We start from the raw sequence: 18,798 nt of genomic DNA, 5'->3' as shown, positions 1-18,798 counted from the left end.
CGCCCAGTGGCGAGAAATGGAAAATGAGGCCACTTTTTGAGGTTTTCTAAGGACACAATAAAATAACTTTCACACCCTCTAGTGAGAATCTTTTCAAGCGTGACAGCCTGGGGTTGTTTTAGTTGCTCTCGCTGTTCTCAGGTGGCCCAACTTTACTGTTGTCACCCTGGCGCCTGCGTTTTATTAAATCATAATACAAACTGTGCAAAGCTCGGAAAACAACCCAACATTTTTTTTTTTTAGTCTGCATAATTATTCTTTTTTTAATTGGAAGGAGCATGAGGTGACATCCAGATACTCGCCACCACGACACAATGACAACGCGAGAGACACGGGAAGAATGTGTGCAAATAGTGCATTTGGTGGAGGACACGCACAGACGCAACATGCAGGACGACGCTCGCGCTGGGAACATTTCCACCTTTCAAGGCGACTCGAGGACAGAGAAGATGAGGCAATTATTGGAAACAAGGCGGAAGGGCTGCGAGGTAGACTGAAAAGAAGAAGAAGAAGAGGAAGCACAATCCATTCATAAGACAAACATGCCACGCACAAACAAAATGGAGGACGGCGAGCCGGACACATGCCCGTCGCGCAATGATGACATCGGCGTAGGCTAACGGCGCAGCACGTAGGACGGTTCCAGTGACGAGGTCATCGCGTGGAAGTTAAGGCGACTGCCGCCATATTTTCCCGGGAGGGGCGACTTCCTGCCGGCGCACGTTTTTGGCACTTGGGGAGCATGCGAGGAGCCGCTAGTGTCTTCTGCAGTCGTCACTCTTTTCAGTTCTTGAGGTTTCGTGGGGAAGGGGGAAGGTCAAGTTCCCGCGAGTCCCGCCGGGAAAGGCCTCAGGTCCAAACCTCCATGGGCATCATGGCCTCCTTAGTGCCCATGGGAGGGAGGAGGTTCTGCTCGGCGAGGAACTGCAGAGGGAATTGCACCACGAAGCCGCGGATCTTCCTGAGCTCCTCCTGAGCTCGGACCGGGTCTTCCCGGTCCAGGCCCGGCTTGCCCAGGTAGCCCTCAAGCTCGGTGATGTTGCGCACGTCGCTGGAGGGGAGACAGCGGAACACCTGGACGGACCCAGACAACAACGCGCCAGTCAGGAGACGCGCACTTGGCTATTCTTTAGCAGTGGTTGCGGTACGTTGGCGCCCTCTAGTGGTACCTGAACGAACATTTATACTTTGTATTTAATTTTTATGTGGAAAAGATTTGGAGTCATTATTTAAGTATAGTGTTTATTTTCCTATTTTCATATGTAAGATAATTTTGGTAACTTAAAAAAAATATTTGGAGTACATCTAGGAGTATTTAGGTTACTTCTTGGGAGTATTTCAGTGGATTTAAGAGTATTTAGGTCACTTTTTGGGAGTGTTTCAGTACATTTAAAAGTATTTAGATTACTTTTAGGGAGTATTTCAGGAAATTTAAGAGTAGGTTACTTTTATGTAATATTAGATTTAAGAGTATTTAAGTTACTTTTAGAGAGTATTTTGTGTATTTAGGAGTGTTAAGGTAACTTTTAGAGAATATTTCACAGATTTACTATAAGTTTATTTAGGTAACATTTAGGGAGTAATTCAGTACATTTAAAAGTATTACCTATAAATATGATCTAGTATTATAGATTACTTTTAGGGAGAAATTAAGTAGATTTAAGAGTATTTAGGTCATTTCAAGAGATTTAACAATAGGTGACTTTTATATGATATATTATTAGATTTAAGAGTATTTTAGTTACTTTTAGAGAGTATTTTTTGTATTTAAAAGTCTTTAGGTAAATTTCAGTAGATTTGTGAGTATTAAAGTTACTTTTAGAGAGTATTTTGTGTATTTAGGAGTGTTAAGGTAACTTTTAGGGAATATTTCACAGATTTACCGTCAGCGTATTTAAGTAACATTTAGGGAGTATTTCAGTACATTTAAAAGTATTACCCATAAATATTATATTGTATTATAGATTACTTTTAGGGAGTAATGAAGTAGATTTAAGAGAATTTAGGTCATTTTTGGGGAGTATTTCAAGAGATTTAAGAATAGGTGACATTTATACGATATATTATTAGATTTAAGAGTATTTTAGTTACTTTTAGAGAGTATTTTTTTGTATTTAAAAGTCTTTAGGTAAATTTCAGTAGATTTGTGAGTATTAAAGTTACTTTTAGAGAGTATTTTGTGTATTTAGGAGTGTTAAGGTAACTTTTAGGGAATATTTCACAGATTTACCGTCAGCGTATTTAAGTAACATTTAGGGAGTATTTCAGTACATTTAAAAGTATTACCCATAAATATTATATTGTATTATAGATTACTTTTAGGGAGTAATGAAGTAGATTTAAGAGAATTTAGGTCATTTTTGGGGAGTATTTCAAGAGATTTAAGAATAGGTGACATTTATACGATATATTATTAGATTTAAGAGTATTTTAGTTACTTTTACAGAGTATTTTTTTGTATTTAAAAGTCTTTAGGTAAATTTCAGTAGATTTGTGAGTATTTAAGTTACTTTTAGAGAGTATTTTGTGTATTTAGGAGTGTTAAGGTAACTTTTAGGGAATATTTCACAGATTTACTATAAGTTTATTTAGGTAACATTTAGGGAGTAATTCAGTACATTTAAAAGTATTACCTATAAATATGATCTAGTATTATGGATTACTTTTAGGGAGAAATGAAGTTGATTTAAGAGTATTTAGGTCATTTCAAGAGATTTAACAATAGGTGACTTTTATATGATATATTATTAGATTTAAGAGTATTTTAGTTACTTTTATAGAGTATTTTTTTTGTATTTAAAAGTCTTTAGGTAAATTTCAGTAGATTTGTGAGTATTTAAGTTACTTTTAGAGAGTATTTTGTGTATTTAGGAGTGTTAAGGTAACTTTTAGGGAATATTTCACAGATTTACCGTCAGCGTATTTAAGTAACATTTAGGGAGTATTTCAGTACATTTAAAAGTATTATCCATAAATATTATATTGTATTATAGATTACTTTTAGGGAGTAATGAAGTAGATTTAAGAGAATTTAGGTCATTTTTGGGGAGTATTTCAAGAGATTTAAGAATAGGTGACATTTATACGATATATTATTAGATTTAAGAGTATTTTAGTTACTTTTACAGAGTATTTTTTTTGTATTTAAAAGTCTTTAGGTAAATTTCAGTAGATTTGTGAGTATTTAAGTTACTTTTAGAGAGTATTTTGTGTATTTAGGAGTGTTAAGGTAACTTTTAGGGAATATTTCACAGATTTACCGTCAGCGTATTTAAGTAACATTTAGGGAGTATTTCAGTACATTTAAAAGTATTACCTGTAAGTGATATATTATTAGATTTAAGAGTATTTTATTTACTTTTAGAGAGTGTTTAGGGGGTATTTTAGTAGGTTTAAGAGTAGGCTACTTGTAGGGAATATTTCATGAATTTTTTTGTATTTTAGTTACTTTTAGAGAGTATTTTGTGCATTTAAGAGAATTTCAATTGATTGAATTGACCTTCTGGTAGATGGTGGCGTTCCGAGCGCATGTGCTCAGCCAGACCTCCTTGTAGAACTGATCACTGATTGGGTCCGATACGTCGATGCTTGCGTCGGTGTGAGCGCCCAAAATCGTCCTGACAGACAGAAGATGACATCACGACACGTGGTCAAAAGTTTTGGGACACCCAAAAATCTTTTGACTGACAGAAGAGTAACAGGAAGTAACAAATACAACATACTTGAAGCACTCGATGCGAAGCTGCAGCGCGAAACGTCCGGCCCGGTACTCCAGCCCGTCCATGACCGACGTCACCGTCTCCGAGTCCTCCACGATCACGGCCACCTCGCTGTCCCGCTTTCCCAGCATGCTGCGGTCGTTGATGTTGGCAGAGCCTGCGGGCGCGCGCGGCGGTTACTCGGGCGGCGGCGGCGCGTTGGCGGCGGCGGCGTTTACCGATGATGACGGTGTTGTCGTCGGCGATGAGCATCTTGCTGTGCACGTAGATGAGCTCGGTGACCAGCTTGCCCTCCAGCTGGGCGTGCGTCCTCAGGCCGGCGATGGAAATGTAGTTGATCCACTGGTCGTCCACTGCGGGTCGCGTCATCAATACGGTGAAGATCAATATTGCATGATTGATTTTGATTTTAAAAAAAGGGCTGTGCGATTAACTCATCTGCTCCCAAAAATGTATAAATAAGTTATATTTTAAATATTGTCATGATCCCAAAGACGTATTTATACATTTATGTTTTTTTTTAATATTTTTATTTATTTTTTATTTATGCTAAAGCATACAGAAGGTTTTGATGCAGCCTCTGACCTGAAGAGGTGGCTTAAAGCAATGGTAGTTATTATAAAAAAAAAAAAACGGCCAGCAGGTGGCAGCAGAGTATAAGAGATCAACCAGGGCCAGGGTGATGGAATTGGAAGTGTTAGTGGAAGAGACCAACAAAACAAAAAAATATTTCTGAATTACACCAAAAAAAAAATAAAAAAAATAAATCATTTAATAGTCGCAATATCACGCCCTCGATGATGACTTCCTGTCAGGTGACTTACTTTCTCTTTTGAGCTGTGAGATGATAGAGTGCTCGCCTCTGTTCATGGTCCTGCGTGGGAGACATGTTGGATAGAATGAGGGGAAGAGAGAAAGAAAGGATCTCTCTCTCTCACACACACACACACACAAACACACACACACACACACACACACACACACACACACCTGTAGTTAAAGTGCATGATGGCCTGGATGGCGCTTCCTCCCCCGGTGCTGATGTCGCCTTCAAAGCCCGGCAGCAGAGGCGTGACCACGTACACGCGATACTTTTTACCTTCCCTGAACGAGGGAAGAAAAAAAAAAAAAAAAGATTCAAAATTTCCATTAACTCATTCGCTGCCAAAATCCATTTTTTCCTGGGCTGGCAGTGAATGAGTTAAATATGAAATCAATATTGTAATGCTGCACGACTCCCGCATAATGAGGGAGGAGGCGGAGTTTTGCGACACGTCAAATTGGTTAGTAACGTAATGGGAGAATAACGGACGACATAGGGACAAAAATATGCCAATGACCATATTTGGGCATAGGGTTTCCGCCCGCGCGCGTGTCACCTGTGCGCTTTGATGATACGCTCGGCGATGGCGTCTCCGATCTTGTTGAAGACGTGTCTGTTGTCCGCGCAGCTGATGAAAAATTGATTCTGGAAGGAAACACCTGCACGTCAACACCGTATGCCAACAAAAGTGAGTACACCCCCATAGGTGAAAATTGCGACCGTCATTAACTTAGGCTATTTAAATCCCGTTAACTCAGGCTTATTTGAACTCGTGAGATACGAGATACCTCGATGTAGATGAAATGTTGGCTGTTCTCGATGACCTGCACGTAGGCGTTGTGGATGGACTCTTCGTGGTACTTGATGCCGGCCGACCAATCAGACGCCGAGCGAAGGATCTGGAGGGGCGGGAAGTCCATCAGACGCAAATTCCAGAAGAAAAACAGCTGACGTCAAAGGGAGGAGCTAAAATGGCGGACCAACCTGAACTTTGGTGGTGACGCATCCGGGGACTTGGTAGCGCTGATGTCCGGCGGTGGTGTGCGACTTGGGCAGAAGGTACGGGAAGGACAGCAAGCGATATTTCGGCTTCACGATCTGATGAGGGGAAAAAAAAAATGAAATAATAATTCCCGTCAACCTTAGCAATGAGTTTGTCATGGGAATCTTTCAAGCCGGCCGACCTTGGTGAAGTTCCATCGCTGTATGAAGTGTCTGGCCACGTCGCGCGCCGCTTTGCCGTGAACCACCGACGAGATGTCGTGCCAGGGCATCCTGGGTGTCACGTGACGGTCGATGAAATCTGGAACGTAACGGGATGAGCACAAAGTGGGAAGGATAACACTTTGAGATGTCAGCGTGTGAAAATATAAAATAAAACATTTAAAAAATTAAAATATACTGAAAAAAGTGTGAATCCACAGGTGCCGAAACGAGCCCGCACGTGTTCTAGGACAATCTGATAACTACAACTGCCTAGAAGTCAAGTGGGATTCATAATAACGCCTCGATGTCTTATACTGCCCCCGGTGGCCAAGGCAAGCACACCAGAAGGAGCAGCAATTAAAATGATGCATTATGACCAAAACGTTGATTCTATTTAATTCAGTTACTATTATATGTTTTTATAAAGTACAATATTATGACAATAATATTGAGAAGGCTGGAATGGCATTTCCATTCTAACATGCTAACGTGCTAACGCGATATTGTACAGTCAGATAGCAAATGTTTGGCGTCATGCAAATTTACCATCGAAAGGTTTGTCCAGCTCGATCCAGTCCTTATGCACAAAGTTGCAGTAATCTTTGCCATGCCAGAAGCGCGTGTTCCCGCACAGGTCGTCGTCGTCGCCCGGCTGAGGGTTCCGCTCCGCATCTCCTCCTATAACGCAGCACAGACGGCCAATCAGCAGCCACGCGTGGGCAAGCGGAAAAACAGAAACACAGAGAGCGAGAGAGAGAGAGAGAGCTTTTTTGGTGAGTGGATTTGTGAATGAGAGTTTTTGCATGAGAGTGACAGCTTATTTGGTAAGTGTTTTTTTTGTATGTGAGAGTTTTTTTTCAATGTAACAAGTTTTTGTGTGCAAGAGTATGTGAGTGTGAAGTGTTTGTGTGAATGAGAGTTTTTATATGAGTGAGTTTATTTGGTAAGTGTTTTTTTTTGTATATGAGTGTGTTTTTTCCATGTGAGACATTTTTGTGTGAGGTTTTTGGTGTCAGTTTTGTGTGAGAATTTTTTTTAATGAGCATGACATTGTGTGTGAGAGGTTTGTGTTTTTTATGATTTTTTGTTGAGAGTTGTTTTTTGCCTGTTAGTCATTTTGCTAATGTGAGAGTTTTTTTTTAATGAGTGTGAGAGTTTTTTTGTGTAGAGAGTTATTTTGGTGTGTCAGAATTTAGTGTGAGAGTTTTTCGGTGAACGTGAGTGAGAGGGATTTGTGTTTTCATGAGAGAGTTCTTTTATGTTTGAGAGCTGTTTCTTGGCTTGTGAGATTTTTTTTTTTTTTTTTAGTGAGTGTACTTTTTTGTACCTGCCACGTCTTGGTCGAGCTCGTCGTCGCTGTCGGCGTGGGCGAGTCTGTGTTTCTGCAGATGGCGCTTGATGCTCATCTTAGCCCTCCTCATCCTGCTCTGACCTTTGATCTTGGGCTGCGCCTCCATGTCATCGGCCGAGAAGGCTGCATTCCCGTAGCCGGTGGCACCGTTGCCGTTTGCTTTGGCGGCCATGATGCCGGAGGACGCCTCGGCCTAAGACAGCCACAATCACAAAAAGCGATACAAATGTAATAACAGTGTAGTAACATTGTAATAAGCATGTAATACACTGAGAATGTAATAATGATGATGTTAAAGCAACCGTAAGAACGTAAGATCACCTGCTCCATTTGCGAGAAGGTGACACTCCCGACGTCGGTGAGTTGGTGCTCTCGGTCGTCCCAGCGACCGTACGCCAGGTCGATCCCGCCCACGAAGGCCACCGATTGGTCGATGACCACGATCTTCTCATGATGAGCCCACAGGTACACGGCGGACGACACGTGGTCGGGGTGACGCATCACCTGGGTGATGATACAAAGTGTCACGGGAGACAAACACACACACACACACACACACACACACACACACTCACCTTGATATTAGGGTGAAGGTGGCGTAGTGTCAGCTTGCTGTACCCCGAGTTGATGCCCAGCGCCAGCTCCACTTCCTTGTAGAGCATGACGTAGATGTGCACGCCTTGGAGCTGTGAGAAAAGCGTCACAGTCGAGGTCACGGTGGAAATTCATGCTCCACGGAGCACTTGCTCGACCCTCCCCCTCCTTCCCGCCAAACTCACGGCTTTACGCCGCAGCAAGTGATCCAAACGCCAGCGGTTGCCCTCCACGATGGGCCTCTTCAGGAAGATCTCGGGACTTAACCTAATGTGAAACACACACACACACACACACATGTTGGGTTTACATTTCTAGTGGGGACATCTCATTAACTTGATGCATTTCCTAGACCCTTACCCTAACCAAAACCCAAACCCAATTAAAACCTAAACTCTAAAACCAAGTTTTGACCCTCAAAAAGAGGTTTGGACTCATGGACTATGTAAAAAAAACAAGACCACACACACACACACACACACACACACACGTTTGTCTTACTATCTTAGTGGGGACATCCAATTGACATACTGCATTTCCTAGCACCTTACCCCAACCAAAACCCAATTCAAACCTAAACTCTAAAACCAAGTTTTGACCTTCAAAAAGAGGTTTGGACTCATGGGGACCACCAAAATGTCCCCACATGGACGGGTGGGCCCCACAACTCTGTGAAATCCCGGTAGGTTGGCCCCACTATGTAACAAAAACAAGACCACACACACACACACACAGAGGTTTGTCTTACTATCTTAGTGGGGACATCCAATTGACATACTGCATTTCCTAGCACCTTACCCCAACCAAAACCCAATTCAAACCTAAACTCTAAAACCAAGTTTTGACCTTCAAAAAGAGGTTTGGACTCATGGGGACCACCAAAATGTCCCCACATGGACGGGTGGGCCCCACAAGTCTGTGAAATCCCGGTAGGTTGGCCCCACTATGTAACAAAAACAAGACCACACACACACACACACACACACACGCACACACAGGTTTGTCTTACTATCTTAGTGGGGACATCCAATTGACATATTGCATTTCCTAGCACCTTACCCTAACCAAAATCCAATTCAAACCTAAACTCTAAAACCAAGTCTTGACCCTCATTAAAGAGGTCTAAATTTGGGCCAAAGTCGGTCCTCACAATGGCAGTAAAACCTGACATATACACATCGACACACACGTCTCACAGGGTTGTGTTTTTCCAGCTTTAACTAGCAATGTGTGGATCGACTTGAAATTGTGTGGGGGTGGGGGGGGGGGGGCATTTTGGTGGTCCCCACAAGTTTAGACCTCTTTTTGAGGGTCAAGACTTGGTTTTCGAGTTTAGCTTTGAATTGGGTTACGGCTGAGGTTAGGGTAAGGAATGGGGGGTAGGCAATCATTTTTGATGGATGAGGTTAGGGGGAGGGGCTAGGAAATGCATCATGTCAATGAGATGTCCCCGCGATGATACAAAGACTTTGTGTGTGTGTGTGTGTGGTAGCCTCAGACAGTAACTGATCCGCTCAGACAAATGCTACACTAGAGGTGACCACCAAATGAACTCCACGCACACACAAAACACACACACTTGAACTCACCACCAGTCTGTGATGAAGATTTCTTCTTTGGCCTCCTCGAGAGCGTTGGCCACGTCTTCCATGTACGTCTTCCCATTCACGTACCTGGACACACACACACACACACACACACACACACACACACACAAGATTACTTGACAAAACACACACACATCTCACACACACCGTATAGTGTTGCTCAGCAGGGGGACAAGTGATGGGCAACACAGGCTCACTTTCCCTCACTTTGTGTCGTGTTACTAAAGTGAGAAACACACGCACGCACGCACGCACGCACGCACGCACGCACGCACGCACGCGCAGCCTCTCAGCTGGCTCCACCCGCGCCGTTTAATTTTCCAGATGGGAGCGCTGGCTCGTTGCGACGCTTTCCCCAAATGAAAAGTCAAGCGAAAGGCGGGCGGGCGGGCGGGCGGGCGGTTGCCGCGGTTACCATTTGGCGGGGATGTTCTCCTCCTGCCTGGCGAAGGAACCGAAGCGATGGTCGGTGAGGAAGGCGGCGCCGTGCTTGTGCACGAAGCCCTCGATGGCCTGACCCCACCAGCGGGCGTGGCGGTAGCTGCTGCACTTCAGCACCAGGCACCTGCACGCACGCACGCACGCACGCATTTTTTTTTTAAACGTCAATAGTACTACTAAGCACGCAATTGGTAACTAATGTAAAGTATTGGCTCAGTAGTAACATAAAGTTTTCGTGGCATGCAAAAGTCGTCCTACGAGTGAGGACAAAAAAGCACACCAGTACATGGAACTTAAAATGAATATCAATGAGGTAAAACAATCTGTTAAACATGAAATCCATATTTTTCACAAGGAGGCTACTAGTGCATGTCACATGCCTACTAGATAGGCCTAGTAGTGTTACTAGTGCGCTTAATTGGTTTACTAGTGAGGACAAAGAGCATACAAGTACATGAACCTTAAGCCGTTTGAGCATTTGTTCCAGATCCTTGAAAAGGAGGCTACTAGTGCGTGTCACATGGCTACTGGTTTGGCCTAGTAGTGTTACTAGTGCAGCACGATCGTTTACTAGTGTGCTGAATTGGCTTATGAGCGAGGACAAAGAGTGTACTAGTTCATGAACCTTAAGCTGTTTGAGCATTTGTCGAACATTCGTGATAAGGAGACTACTAGTGGGTCCACATGCCTACTAAATGGGCCTAGTAGTGTTACTAGCGCAGGACCGTAGTTTACTAGTGCACCTAATTTGTTGACCAGTGAGGACAAAGAGCGTACTAGTACATGAACCTTAAGCCGTCTGAGCATTTGTTCCAGATCCTTGATAAGGAAGCTACTAGTGCGGGTAACGGGGCTACTAGTTGGGCCAAGTAGTGTTACTAGTAGAGCACGATCATTTATTAGTGGCCTGAATTGGCTCACGAGTGAGGACCTAAAGCTGTCTGAGCATTTATTCCACATCCTTGATAAGGAGGCTACTAGTGCGTTCACATGCCTACTAGTTGGGCCTGGTGTTTACTAGTAAGGACAAAGAGTGTACTAGTACATGAACCTTAAGCAGTTTGTGCATTTGTTCCAGCTCCTTGATAAGGAAGCTACTAGTGTGTGTCATGTGGATACTAGTTGGGCTTCGTAGTGGTATTACTAGTGCAGTGCGATAGTTTACTAGTGCGCTGAATTGGCTTTTGAGCGAGGACAAAGAGTTTACTAGTTCATGGACCTTAAGCCATTTGAGCATTTGTTCAACATCCTTGAAAATTAGGCTACTAGTGCGTGTCATATTTCTACTATTTGGACCTAGTAGTGTTACTAGCGCAGCACAATTTTTTTTTTAAAGTGGTTATGGGTACGGTGGTGGGGACCTGGACAGGCTGTCCACGCGCACGCCGTGCTGCGTCGCCGTGTCCTTGGAGTCCATCTTGACGCTGAATTCCTTGTCAAACAGCATCACGAAGGAAATGGCACCCGAGTCGGGTTTCATGTACAGCAGGAACGAGTCCTTCACCACCAGCCAGCTACACGTGAATACAACATAAGACAAAGATAATGACATTCACCATTTGTGTTCAAATATCCATTCTAAAAACCGCGACTATTGATGCTAACTGTTAGCATGTCAATGGTGTTTTCAATTAAGCTAGCGGGACATTCATAAGGAAACCTTTGGGTAATTTCACAACAGTATGCAATTTGTTTTGCTTTTTACAGTTCAAAGTCTCCTTTTTTTTTTTTTTTTACCTTAAAAATCTACTCAAGTAGAGTAATGGAGTATTTCTACTCGATTCGTGGTGTGGTGTGGCGTGCGTACTGACCGTTTGGACCAGCGGTAACACATCTTGCTCTGACCGCAGCAGTTGAGTCCGGGGATCCGATGGCCGCCGGACCTCTTCAGAACCATTCCTTCTCTATCGACACACGCACACACACAAAAAAAAACACTGTTCGAAATTGTGTATTAGCTACAAAATGTTTGGGTTGGCCAATCAAATCCCTCACAAGCCTTTCGGACCCAGATCGTGGATGAATGACAGCTGGCTGACGTCAATGAACTCCATCTGACAGCAACGGGAAGTCCAAGAATTCAACGTCAACAACAAGCGGAGGACAAGTTCTACATGGTTCTACTTATGCAAAAGGTCTATACACACACGATTTTACTCGCGCACAAGGTTCGAATTCAGTGAAGCTTGTACTCTCAAACAAGGTTGTTCTGAGGCAAAATGGCTGCTTACCATGCCGTGGTAGTTGCGGTACGTCGGCATCTTGAGCAACTTGTTGAGGTAATCTTCCAGTTGTTTCTGGAAAAAAAAAAAAAACAGCAGAGGAACATCAATCCAAGCTAGCTAGCTAGCCAGCTACCTACTAGCTAGAGAATAAATGACAGAAAATGTATTTCTACTCTGTGTGATAAAGTAGCAGTTTGACTAGCTAGCTAGTTAGCTTGTTAGTTCTACTAGCTACTAGCTTGAGAATAAATGAGTAAGAACGTGGTGCAGTATGACTAGCTAGCTAGTTAGCTTGTTAGTTCTACTAGCTACTAGCTCATAAGGTGCAGTTTGACTCGCTAGCGAGCTTGTTAGTTCTATTAGCTAGAGAATGAATGGCTGCTATTTAGCTTGTTATTTCTAATAGCAAGAGAATATAGGAGTGAGAATGTGGTGCAGTTTTGACTCGCTAGCTAAATAGCGTCATAGTTCCCCTAGCTACTAGCTAGAGAATAAATGACTGCAAGAATGTGCTGCTGCTATGTGTGTGTTCAGGTAGCAGTTTGATGGTTTACAATCATCATGACATCAATGCTAATTTCAGTTAGCCCCTATATGGTGTTTCCATTATATGTTAGCACTAAGCTACCTTGCGACTGGACACTTGCTCCTCTCTGGCCAGCTCGTCTCCTCCACCTCTGGGCAGGTTGGGGATGTCTCTGCCTTCCCCTGCCGTCTGCCTCCTGATAGTGTGACTGCACACAACGAAAACATTAAAAAAGTCTGATCTTTTCAATCACAACCCATTTCCCAATCCGAATTGTTTTTCGGACCTGCGCGTGGGCAGCGGCAGGTTGAGGACGGCCTTGTACGTCTTCAAGTCTCTGTGGAGATCCTGGAAGTGCTTCTCCTTCTTCTTCACCAACCACGTGAACTCGCCGTGTTTCATCTCAATCTTGTAGACCGCCGGCATGGACTGAAACGTCACACACGCGGGACGTCTGTCACATGACTGGACTCCGTAACGTCACGGTTTGACGGTCTCGGCTTGGCAACCTTGCTGACGCTCCTCTGCTGGCTGACGTTGAAGCGGTCCTGTGCCGAGGTGAAGCGTTCCACCTGCAGGATATTGGCGGTGATGGGACAGGACAGGAAGGCCGACTTGCGGTCCTTGAAGCCCACCGTGTTGTACACCGTCAGGAATGGCAACCGGTCCCCTGGAATGATATTTACTTTAAAGTATATGACCAAAACAGAACCTTAGTAGGACCTACCTGGCTCTCCGGTGTCGCTATGACCGCCGCCGCTGCCGCTGCCGCTGTCACCCGTGTCGAGCTCTTGGGCGTCCAGCGTCTCCATGATGCCGCTTATGTCGCTGGAGACCAGTTGCAGCGTGCTGGAGGCCGGCCGGGTTTGACCCAACATGGCTTAAGACTCAGCTGGGAGCCCAAGGCTCACCTGGAGAGACGGGTACGGAGGACACAAAATATGACAGTCATCCCTCACGATAGATAAACATTGCTAGCTAACACTGCTAATATAGCAGCTACAAATTGTCACTGTACACCTTAGTGGCGCTAACGCTAATGCTAGGAAATAGCCGCAAAGTCCACTTCCAAAGTTGCATTGCACTTCAATGAATCCACTTCGAATGGTTGACATGAGTCAAGTTTGTTTCGATGAGTCACTCCGTCCTTTGCCCAAATATGGCCAGCAAACATTTGGCTTCAAGAATGAAATACGGTCCAGACAGCGTTGACAGCACGCAGTTTAGCACTTACGCTAATTGGACGCACAAGCGCAGCCAGTGAGCTGAGGCTGCTACAGAAAGCATCATCATCATCATCATCATCATCATCATCATCATCACACATACGTCGGCATCCACTGACCTGAGCCAGCAATGGCAGAGAAAAGACCATCCTCATCCTCACCTCGTGTACGCCCCCTCAACTTTATAGTGCCCGTGTACACACACACACACACACACACACACACACACACACACGCGCACGCATGCACACAAACGCAGACAGACGGACGGCGTGTGAGGTGGACAAGCGAAGTAGTGCGGCGCGCAGAGGAGAGAAACCTGACTGGGCAGGGAGGAGGCGCCATTGGTCCGCCAGGCTGTCGGGAGGCTGCCCGACAGCCAATGAGAGGCCGGCGGGGGACGGATTGTGGTCACTCTACCTGTGTGTGTGTGTGTGTGTGTGAAACTGGCAGATAGGAATGTTCTCCAAGTTTTGCTTCACATAGCGCTAAACTATTTCCCAAACAGGTGTTATGAGGTAGAACTCACGCACACACACACACTCTCTCTTTCACATCACACAACCAACACAAAATGGCTGCCCTAGACAGGAAGTCAACACAGACTTACAAAAAATGACATTCATGTGCATTTGTCGCTCAGTGAGAACTTTTCATTTATCTATTTATTTAAATGTTCACTTAATAAAAGATGCTGCTGACACTCTGAACTACCTACACTTTTTATTATTATTATTAAAAAATTAAGACATTAAAACAAGTTTAACATTTCAGCAGAGGTGGCAAATCCAGGTCCAGAAAGTACATGGCTTATGCTAGCTAGCTAGTTAGCTAGCTCCCATGGTGCTCATTTACCTGCTAGGGAGCTAGTTAGCTACCTAGCATCAATGGCTTTTACTTTCTGGACCTGGATTTTCCACTTCTGCATTTCATTTATGTTTTTCTATTGTAAATAAAGTTTTGGAAAACTTTATTTACATTAGAAGACTTTAGGGCACTATTTACTTGCTTAGCTTTTCATTTGGCTTAACACAAACTAATGACCCTGGAAGCCAATGTTTAAATTTTGACACTAATATTTCCTCTTTTGATGCAAATTAAAAATTGTCTTGAAATATCGGTTATCGGCTGCCTTGACTACTAATAAACATTATCGGCCCTGAAAATGCGTACTTAAAACTAGCATATAGCTTAGCTTTCGTGGAGTCCATTTAGCTTAATGCGGGACCGATGATGGTGACGAACGTATTTGATTATTTTACATTTTGTAAATTGTAATAAAGCACTTATGGCTCGGATATAATAGACAATAGGCCATAAAACTAAAGAATGTGTAAAGATCAATAAATCATTGTTAACTGGCACTGTGACGCTTCCTTATCTACTGAGAGAACAGTGTTCCGTTCAAGTTTAAGCTAAAGATTTAATATTGACTTAATATAATCGAGTTTAAACCCACAAGACTTCTATTCTACATCTCTTAGCGAGGTGAAAGGTCGCAGTGGCAGGATGTTGTCCTCATCATCAGGTGACGCAAGCGTCACAAATCAAACACACAAGAGCCACATTGACGAGCGCGAGCGAGAAAAATGTCAGGAATTCCGCCGACGATCCCCGAAAAGAGCAAAACATCACACCTGGAGGATTATCATTATGTCTGGGACTCGCCTTTTTTTTTTTTAAATTGTATTCCCGTTAAAAGAACTCCAAAGCAGAATCAAGTGTGATGCGAGCATCATGTCGGCAAATGCGGAAAACACTCGCGGCGACACAAAAGTCACGACCGGAATTTCACGCTCAACACGTTTGAAAAAAGTTCCCATCAGGTCAGAGGTTGATTGTTCTTCACCGGCAGAAACTCGGCCACAAGTTATGTAGCACGAACATATCGCTTTTTTTTTTCAGATGTTCGACAACATTTCAGCATCCGATTATTATTTTCTCACACACGCTCAACTTTGTCAACAACAAGAGAAACAGCAACATCGATCGCGGACATTAATGATTCAAAATGTCGGCTACTTTCTATCCATTACATCGACAGCTGATGATGATTATTGAGAAAATGCCGCACCTCAAAACATACACTCACCTTGAGCACTTGAGTGTTGGCCACTTAAAACGCGCGCGCGCACACCCACACACCCACTAAGTCAATGAAGTGCTTAAAAGGTACACACTGAGTCAATGTTCATTCGGCAGGACGAGCTGCGGTGGAAGAGCAGGTCTTGCTCACACACACACACACACACACACACACACACACACTTTCCTCACATTTCCTGTGGGTTGCCTTTCAACACAAACCCAAAAAAAAAGAAGAAGAAAAGGAGCCGGACAAAAAAGCTGAGCGAGACGATCATGGCGTCATTTCGAAAAAGCAAACATATGGGAAGCAGGAAATGTAAAAGTAGAAAAACGGCGCTACCCTGACTTTTTGTCCTAGCTCGTTTTTTTTTTTTTTTTGATTCAAGCAAACAATGCGGTGGACAAATAGTTGTTATGAATGTGATGACTACAACTTACTTTGTCGTCATTTCAGACACATGTGATTGGTATGGTTACTATGGCAACAATTATCAGCATTTCCTGCTGCTTGGTCTCCATGACGATGGCATCTGGGTAATTTAGTTTCTAGGTAATTTCATTTCTAGTTAATCCTCTTTTCAAATTTGAAAGCAGGTTTGCCATCCTAATTTCAAACCCGAAACCCGTACCATACCATTTCAAACCCTGGCCCCTCATTTTAAACCCAAAACTTAGATTCGACCCCCCATCCCCCCCATTTTGAACCCTAAATCTCAGTCAAAAATGTTGATGTGAAAATCCTGACCCAGGTTTGAAACCCTAATTTCAAACTTTAACCATGGTTTAATTAAAAACTAGGGCTCAACAGATCAAAATCGTCCATTTTTTTCCGATTGTATTTTATATTTGTATACAATAATTTTTGTTAAAGGCCATTTTTGCTGATTTTTCTCTCTTTTAAAGAAGTTAAATAATAAAGAACCAAATATTGTAAAACAGATAAATATTCTGCCTTTAATTCATATCTTTGTTGCCAGCGTCAAAGGAGCAATAAATATATATATTTTAATAGTTACCCGATTAATTGGTTATCGTAATTTTATTCTGCCAAAAAGCAGAATCGGCCTCAGCCTAAAAAAAAAAAAAAATCCCAATAACCATCAGGCTTTTAAAAAGATAATTTTAAACCATAAACCTCCCGTAATAATATTAATTTAAAACCATAACAAAGCATTAAAACCCTAATTCAAATTTAAAGCCCTCATTCTCAACTGTATGGAATCCAAATTTATGTAAACTCATAAAACTATGCATCGTGGGTTTTTAGTGAGGACGACTGTTCACTAGTAGCTACTTCAAGATGCATTGTGGGATACATCGTAGGCACTAGTAGCTTATAGCCACCACACATTCCAACAGCACTACAAAATGGCCAAGTCATCCCAACACAGACATGACGAAATTAAAAAAAAAGATTGAGTGTCCATTTCCAGTCAAGAGGAGGAAGTGCGGTGTTGGGGGGGGGGGGGGGGGAGTTGATCACGTGCTTCTCATCCAAAACAGACCCCCCACCCCACCTGCCGCCCACACCGGAAGAGCAGGCTCCGCCGTGATGCTCGCGCACGTTGATTGATGGACGCACGCGCACAAAAGCAAACTTTCGCAAAATCGTAGGCACGCGCGTCGACAACACTCACAGGCATTTAAACAACTGCACACACACGCGCGTACGGGCATCCCGGAAGCAGGAGTCCTAGCGTGCGTGCGTCTTACCTCCTGCAGATGAGAAGAAACCGCTTGAGTGAACCACAGAGCGCGGCCGAGACGTGAAGACGCCGCCTCACTCACGAGAATCCCCACATCAGCACTTCCTGTCACTTCAAAATAAAAGCGCAGGCAACACCTTCACTCCATTGCCGACGTCTGGTATTATTTTGAAAGCGCACACACACACGTTATCTTCGCCCACTTGACAGCCCCTAATGACATCTTGTGATTCGTGTTAATGTAAAATACAATCAATATAATACTGCTTTATGAATAAATGATCATTTTTGTACACAGGCATTTTATTTTGAAAACGGATAGATGAGCGGGAAAATGGCTGAAAGACAAAATTCGTATACTTTATGTTGTTAATTTAATTATGAATCAGCCGATTACTTAACCTAAAAAAAAGATAATTCTATATTGTTTTTTTTAAATTTTGTCAATCATTCTCATTAATTTCAGTCAGTTTATATTACAAATACAATTAACCAGTTTTTAAATACATTAATAAAAAAATGTTAAATTACAATTTATATATATATATATATATATATATATATACATATATATATATATATGAATAAATACATTTTAATTAAACAATTTTATCTGAACATTTGCGTAATGAATGCTATACAAAATAAAAGTTTAGTGGGAATTTTCCACATTAATTTAGAACTTAATTTTGTTTAAGTAACAGGAAGTTATACCATCTTGAACGGTTCCCACTTTGGACTTTCAAAATTAAACTATAAACTTACTTCTAAACATAAAAAAAAAGTGATTACACTTTTACTCAAGTTCCATATGGTCCATATATTGTCTATCATACCAATTTTAATGTACTGTACATACAAATATTTCGATTTATGACCAAACTAAATATCAACATCAAAAAATAAAAACATCCAAATACCTTTCAGCAGTCATCAGCAGTGCGGTGTGCTTTTGTAGCTTTCCGACGACGTTGCTCGCCTTTTATGGTGTCACCTCCCTGAAAGCAAACAGGTGTCGTGTACGTACAGTATGTGGCTTCGTGGCGCACACACACACTCTAAAGTGCGCACGCGGGCGGGAGAACAGGAACCGTCCGCATTCCAAAGCAGCTCAACATTCCGGATCCCGGCGCACGGGATATGAGAAGACAACGACGACGCGTTGGCGATATTACTACAATGTTTTTGTGGCTTTTGTACGCTGAAAACAATTTCACACTTGAACAGAAATCCATATAAATAAAAATCCATTTATTGCAAAAAAAACATTTTTTTTTTTTAAATGC

The 18,798-nt window shown here is 42.8% G+C and overlaps 1 protein-coding gene across 3 annotated transcripts; it reads right to left on the bottom strand.

The window, feature by feature from the left end:
* Window positions 1-338: 338 nt before the first annotated feature.
* LOC144040630 (phospholipase D1-like) lies at window positions 339-18,555 on the bottom strand. Of its 3 annotated transcripts, XM_077554994.1 has the most exons (27): window positions 18,433-18,555; window positions 17,520-17,623; window positions 13,220-13,403; window positions 13,002-13,162; window positions 12,779-12,921; window positions 12,595-12,700; window positions 11,973-12,038; window positions 11,737-11,795; window positions 11,553-11,645; window positions 11,103-11,255; window positions 9,716-9,865; window positions 9,283-9,366; window positions 7,879-7,960; window positions 7,675-7,785; window positions 7,421-7,603; window positions 7,076-7,292; window positions 6,295-6,426; window positions 5,727-5,845; window positions 5,527-5,640; window positions 5,331-5,441; window positions 5,099-5,187; window positions 4,710-4,823; window positions 4,544-4,593; window positions 3,938-4,072; window positions 3,723-3,876; window positions 3,500-3,617; window positions 339-1,074 (listed from the first exon to the last, which is right to left on the bottom strand). In XM_077554994.1, the coding sequence occupies exons 3-27, from the start codon at window positions 13,368-13,370 to the stop codon at window positions 850-852; spliced, it is 3,120 nt and encodes a 1,039-aa protein (XP_077411120.1). In that variant the 5' UTR covers window positions 13,371-13,403; window positions 17,520-17,623; window positions 18,433-18,555; the 3' UTR covers window positions 339-849. The 3 variants fall into 3 exon arrangements, with proteins under 3 accessions (XP_077411120.1, XP_077411121.1, XP_077411122.1); XM_077554995.1 differs by lacking the exons at window positions 17,520-17,623; window positions 18,433-18,555 and adding an exon at window positions 15,811-16,075; XM_077554996.1 differs by lacking the exons at window positions 17,520-17,623; window positions 18,433-18,555 and adding an exon at window positions 13,838-14,002.
* Between the last annotated feature and the right edge of the window lie 243 nt (window positions 18,556-18,798).

This window comes from Vanacampus margaritifer, chromosome 20 (genome assembly GCF_051991255.1).
Source record: "Vanacampus margaritifer isolate UIUO_Vmar chromosome 20, RoL_Vmar_1.0, whole genome shotgun sequence".
Taxonomy (NCBI): domain Eukaryota; kingdom Metazoa; phylum Chordata; class Actinopteri; order Syngnathiformes; family Syngnathidae; genus Vanacampus; species Vanacampus margaritifer.
Note: the sequence above shows the minus strand (reverse complement) of the source record. Positions and strands in the feature narration are given on the sequence as shown.

What these genes read in the sequence shown, in the direction of transcription:
- LOC144040630 (XM_077554994.1), bottom strand. Translation starts at nt 13,370, where the DNA reads ATGTTGGGTCAAACCCGGCCGGCCTCCAGCACGCTGCAACTGGTCTCC. An exon ending in TAGCGACACCGGAGAGCCAG is followed by an intron (nt 13,163 to 13,219) that starts GTAGGTCCTACT and finishes ATATCATTCCAG; the next exon opens with GGGACCGGTTGCCATTCCTG. An exon ending in CCTTCTCGCAAATGGAGCAG is followed by an intron (nt 7,293 to 7,420) that starts GTGATCTTACGT and finishes TGGCTGTCTTAG; the next exon opens with GCCGAGGCGTCCTCCGGCAT.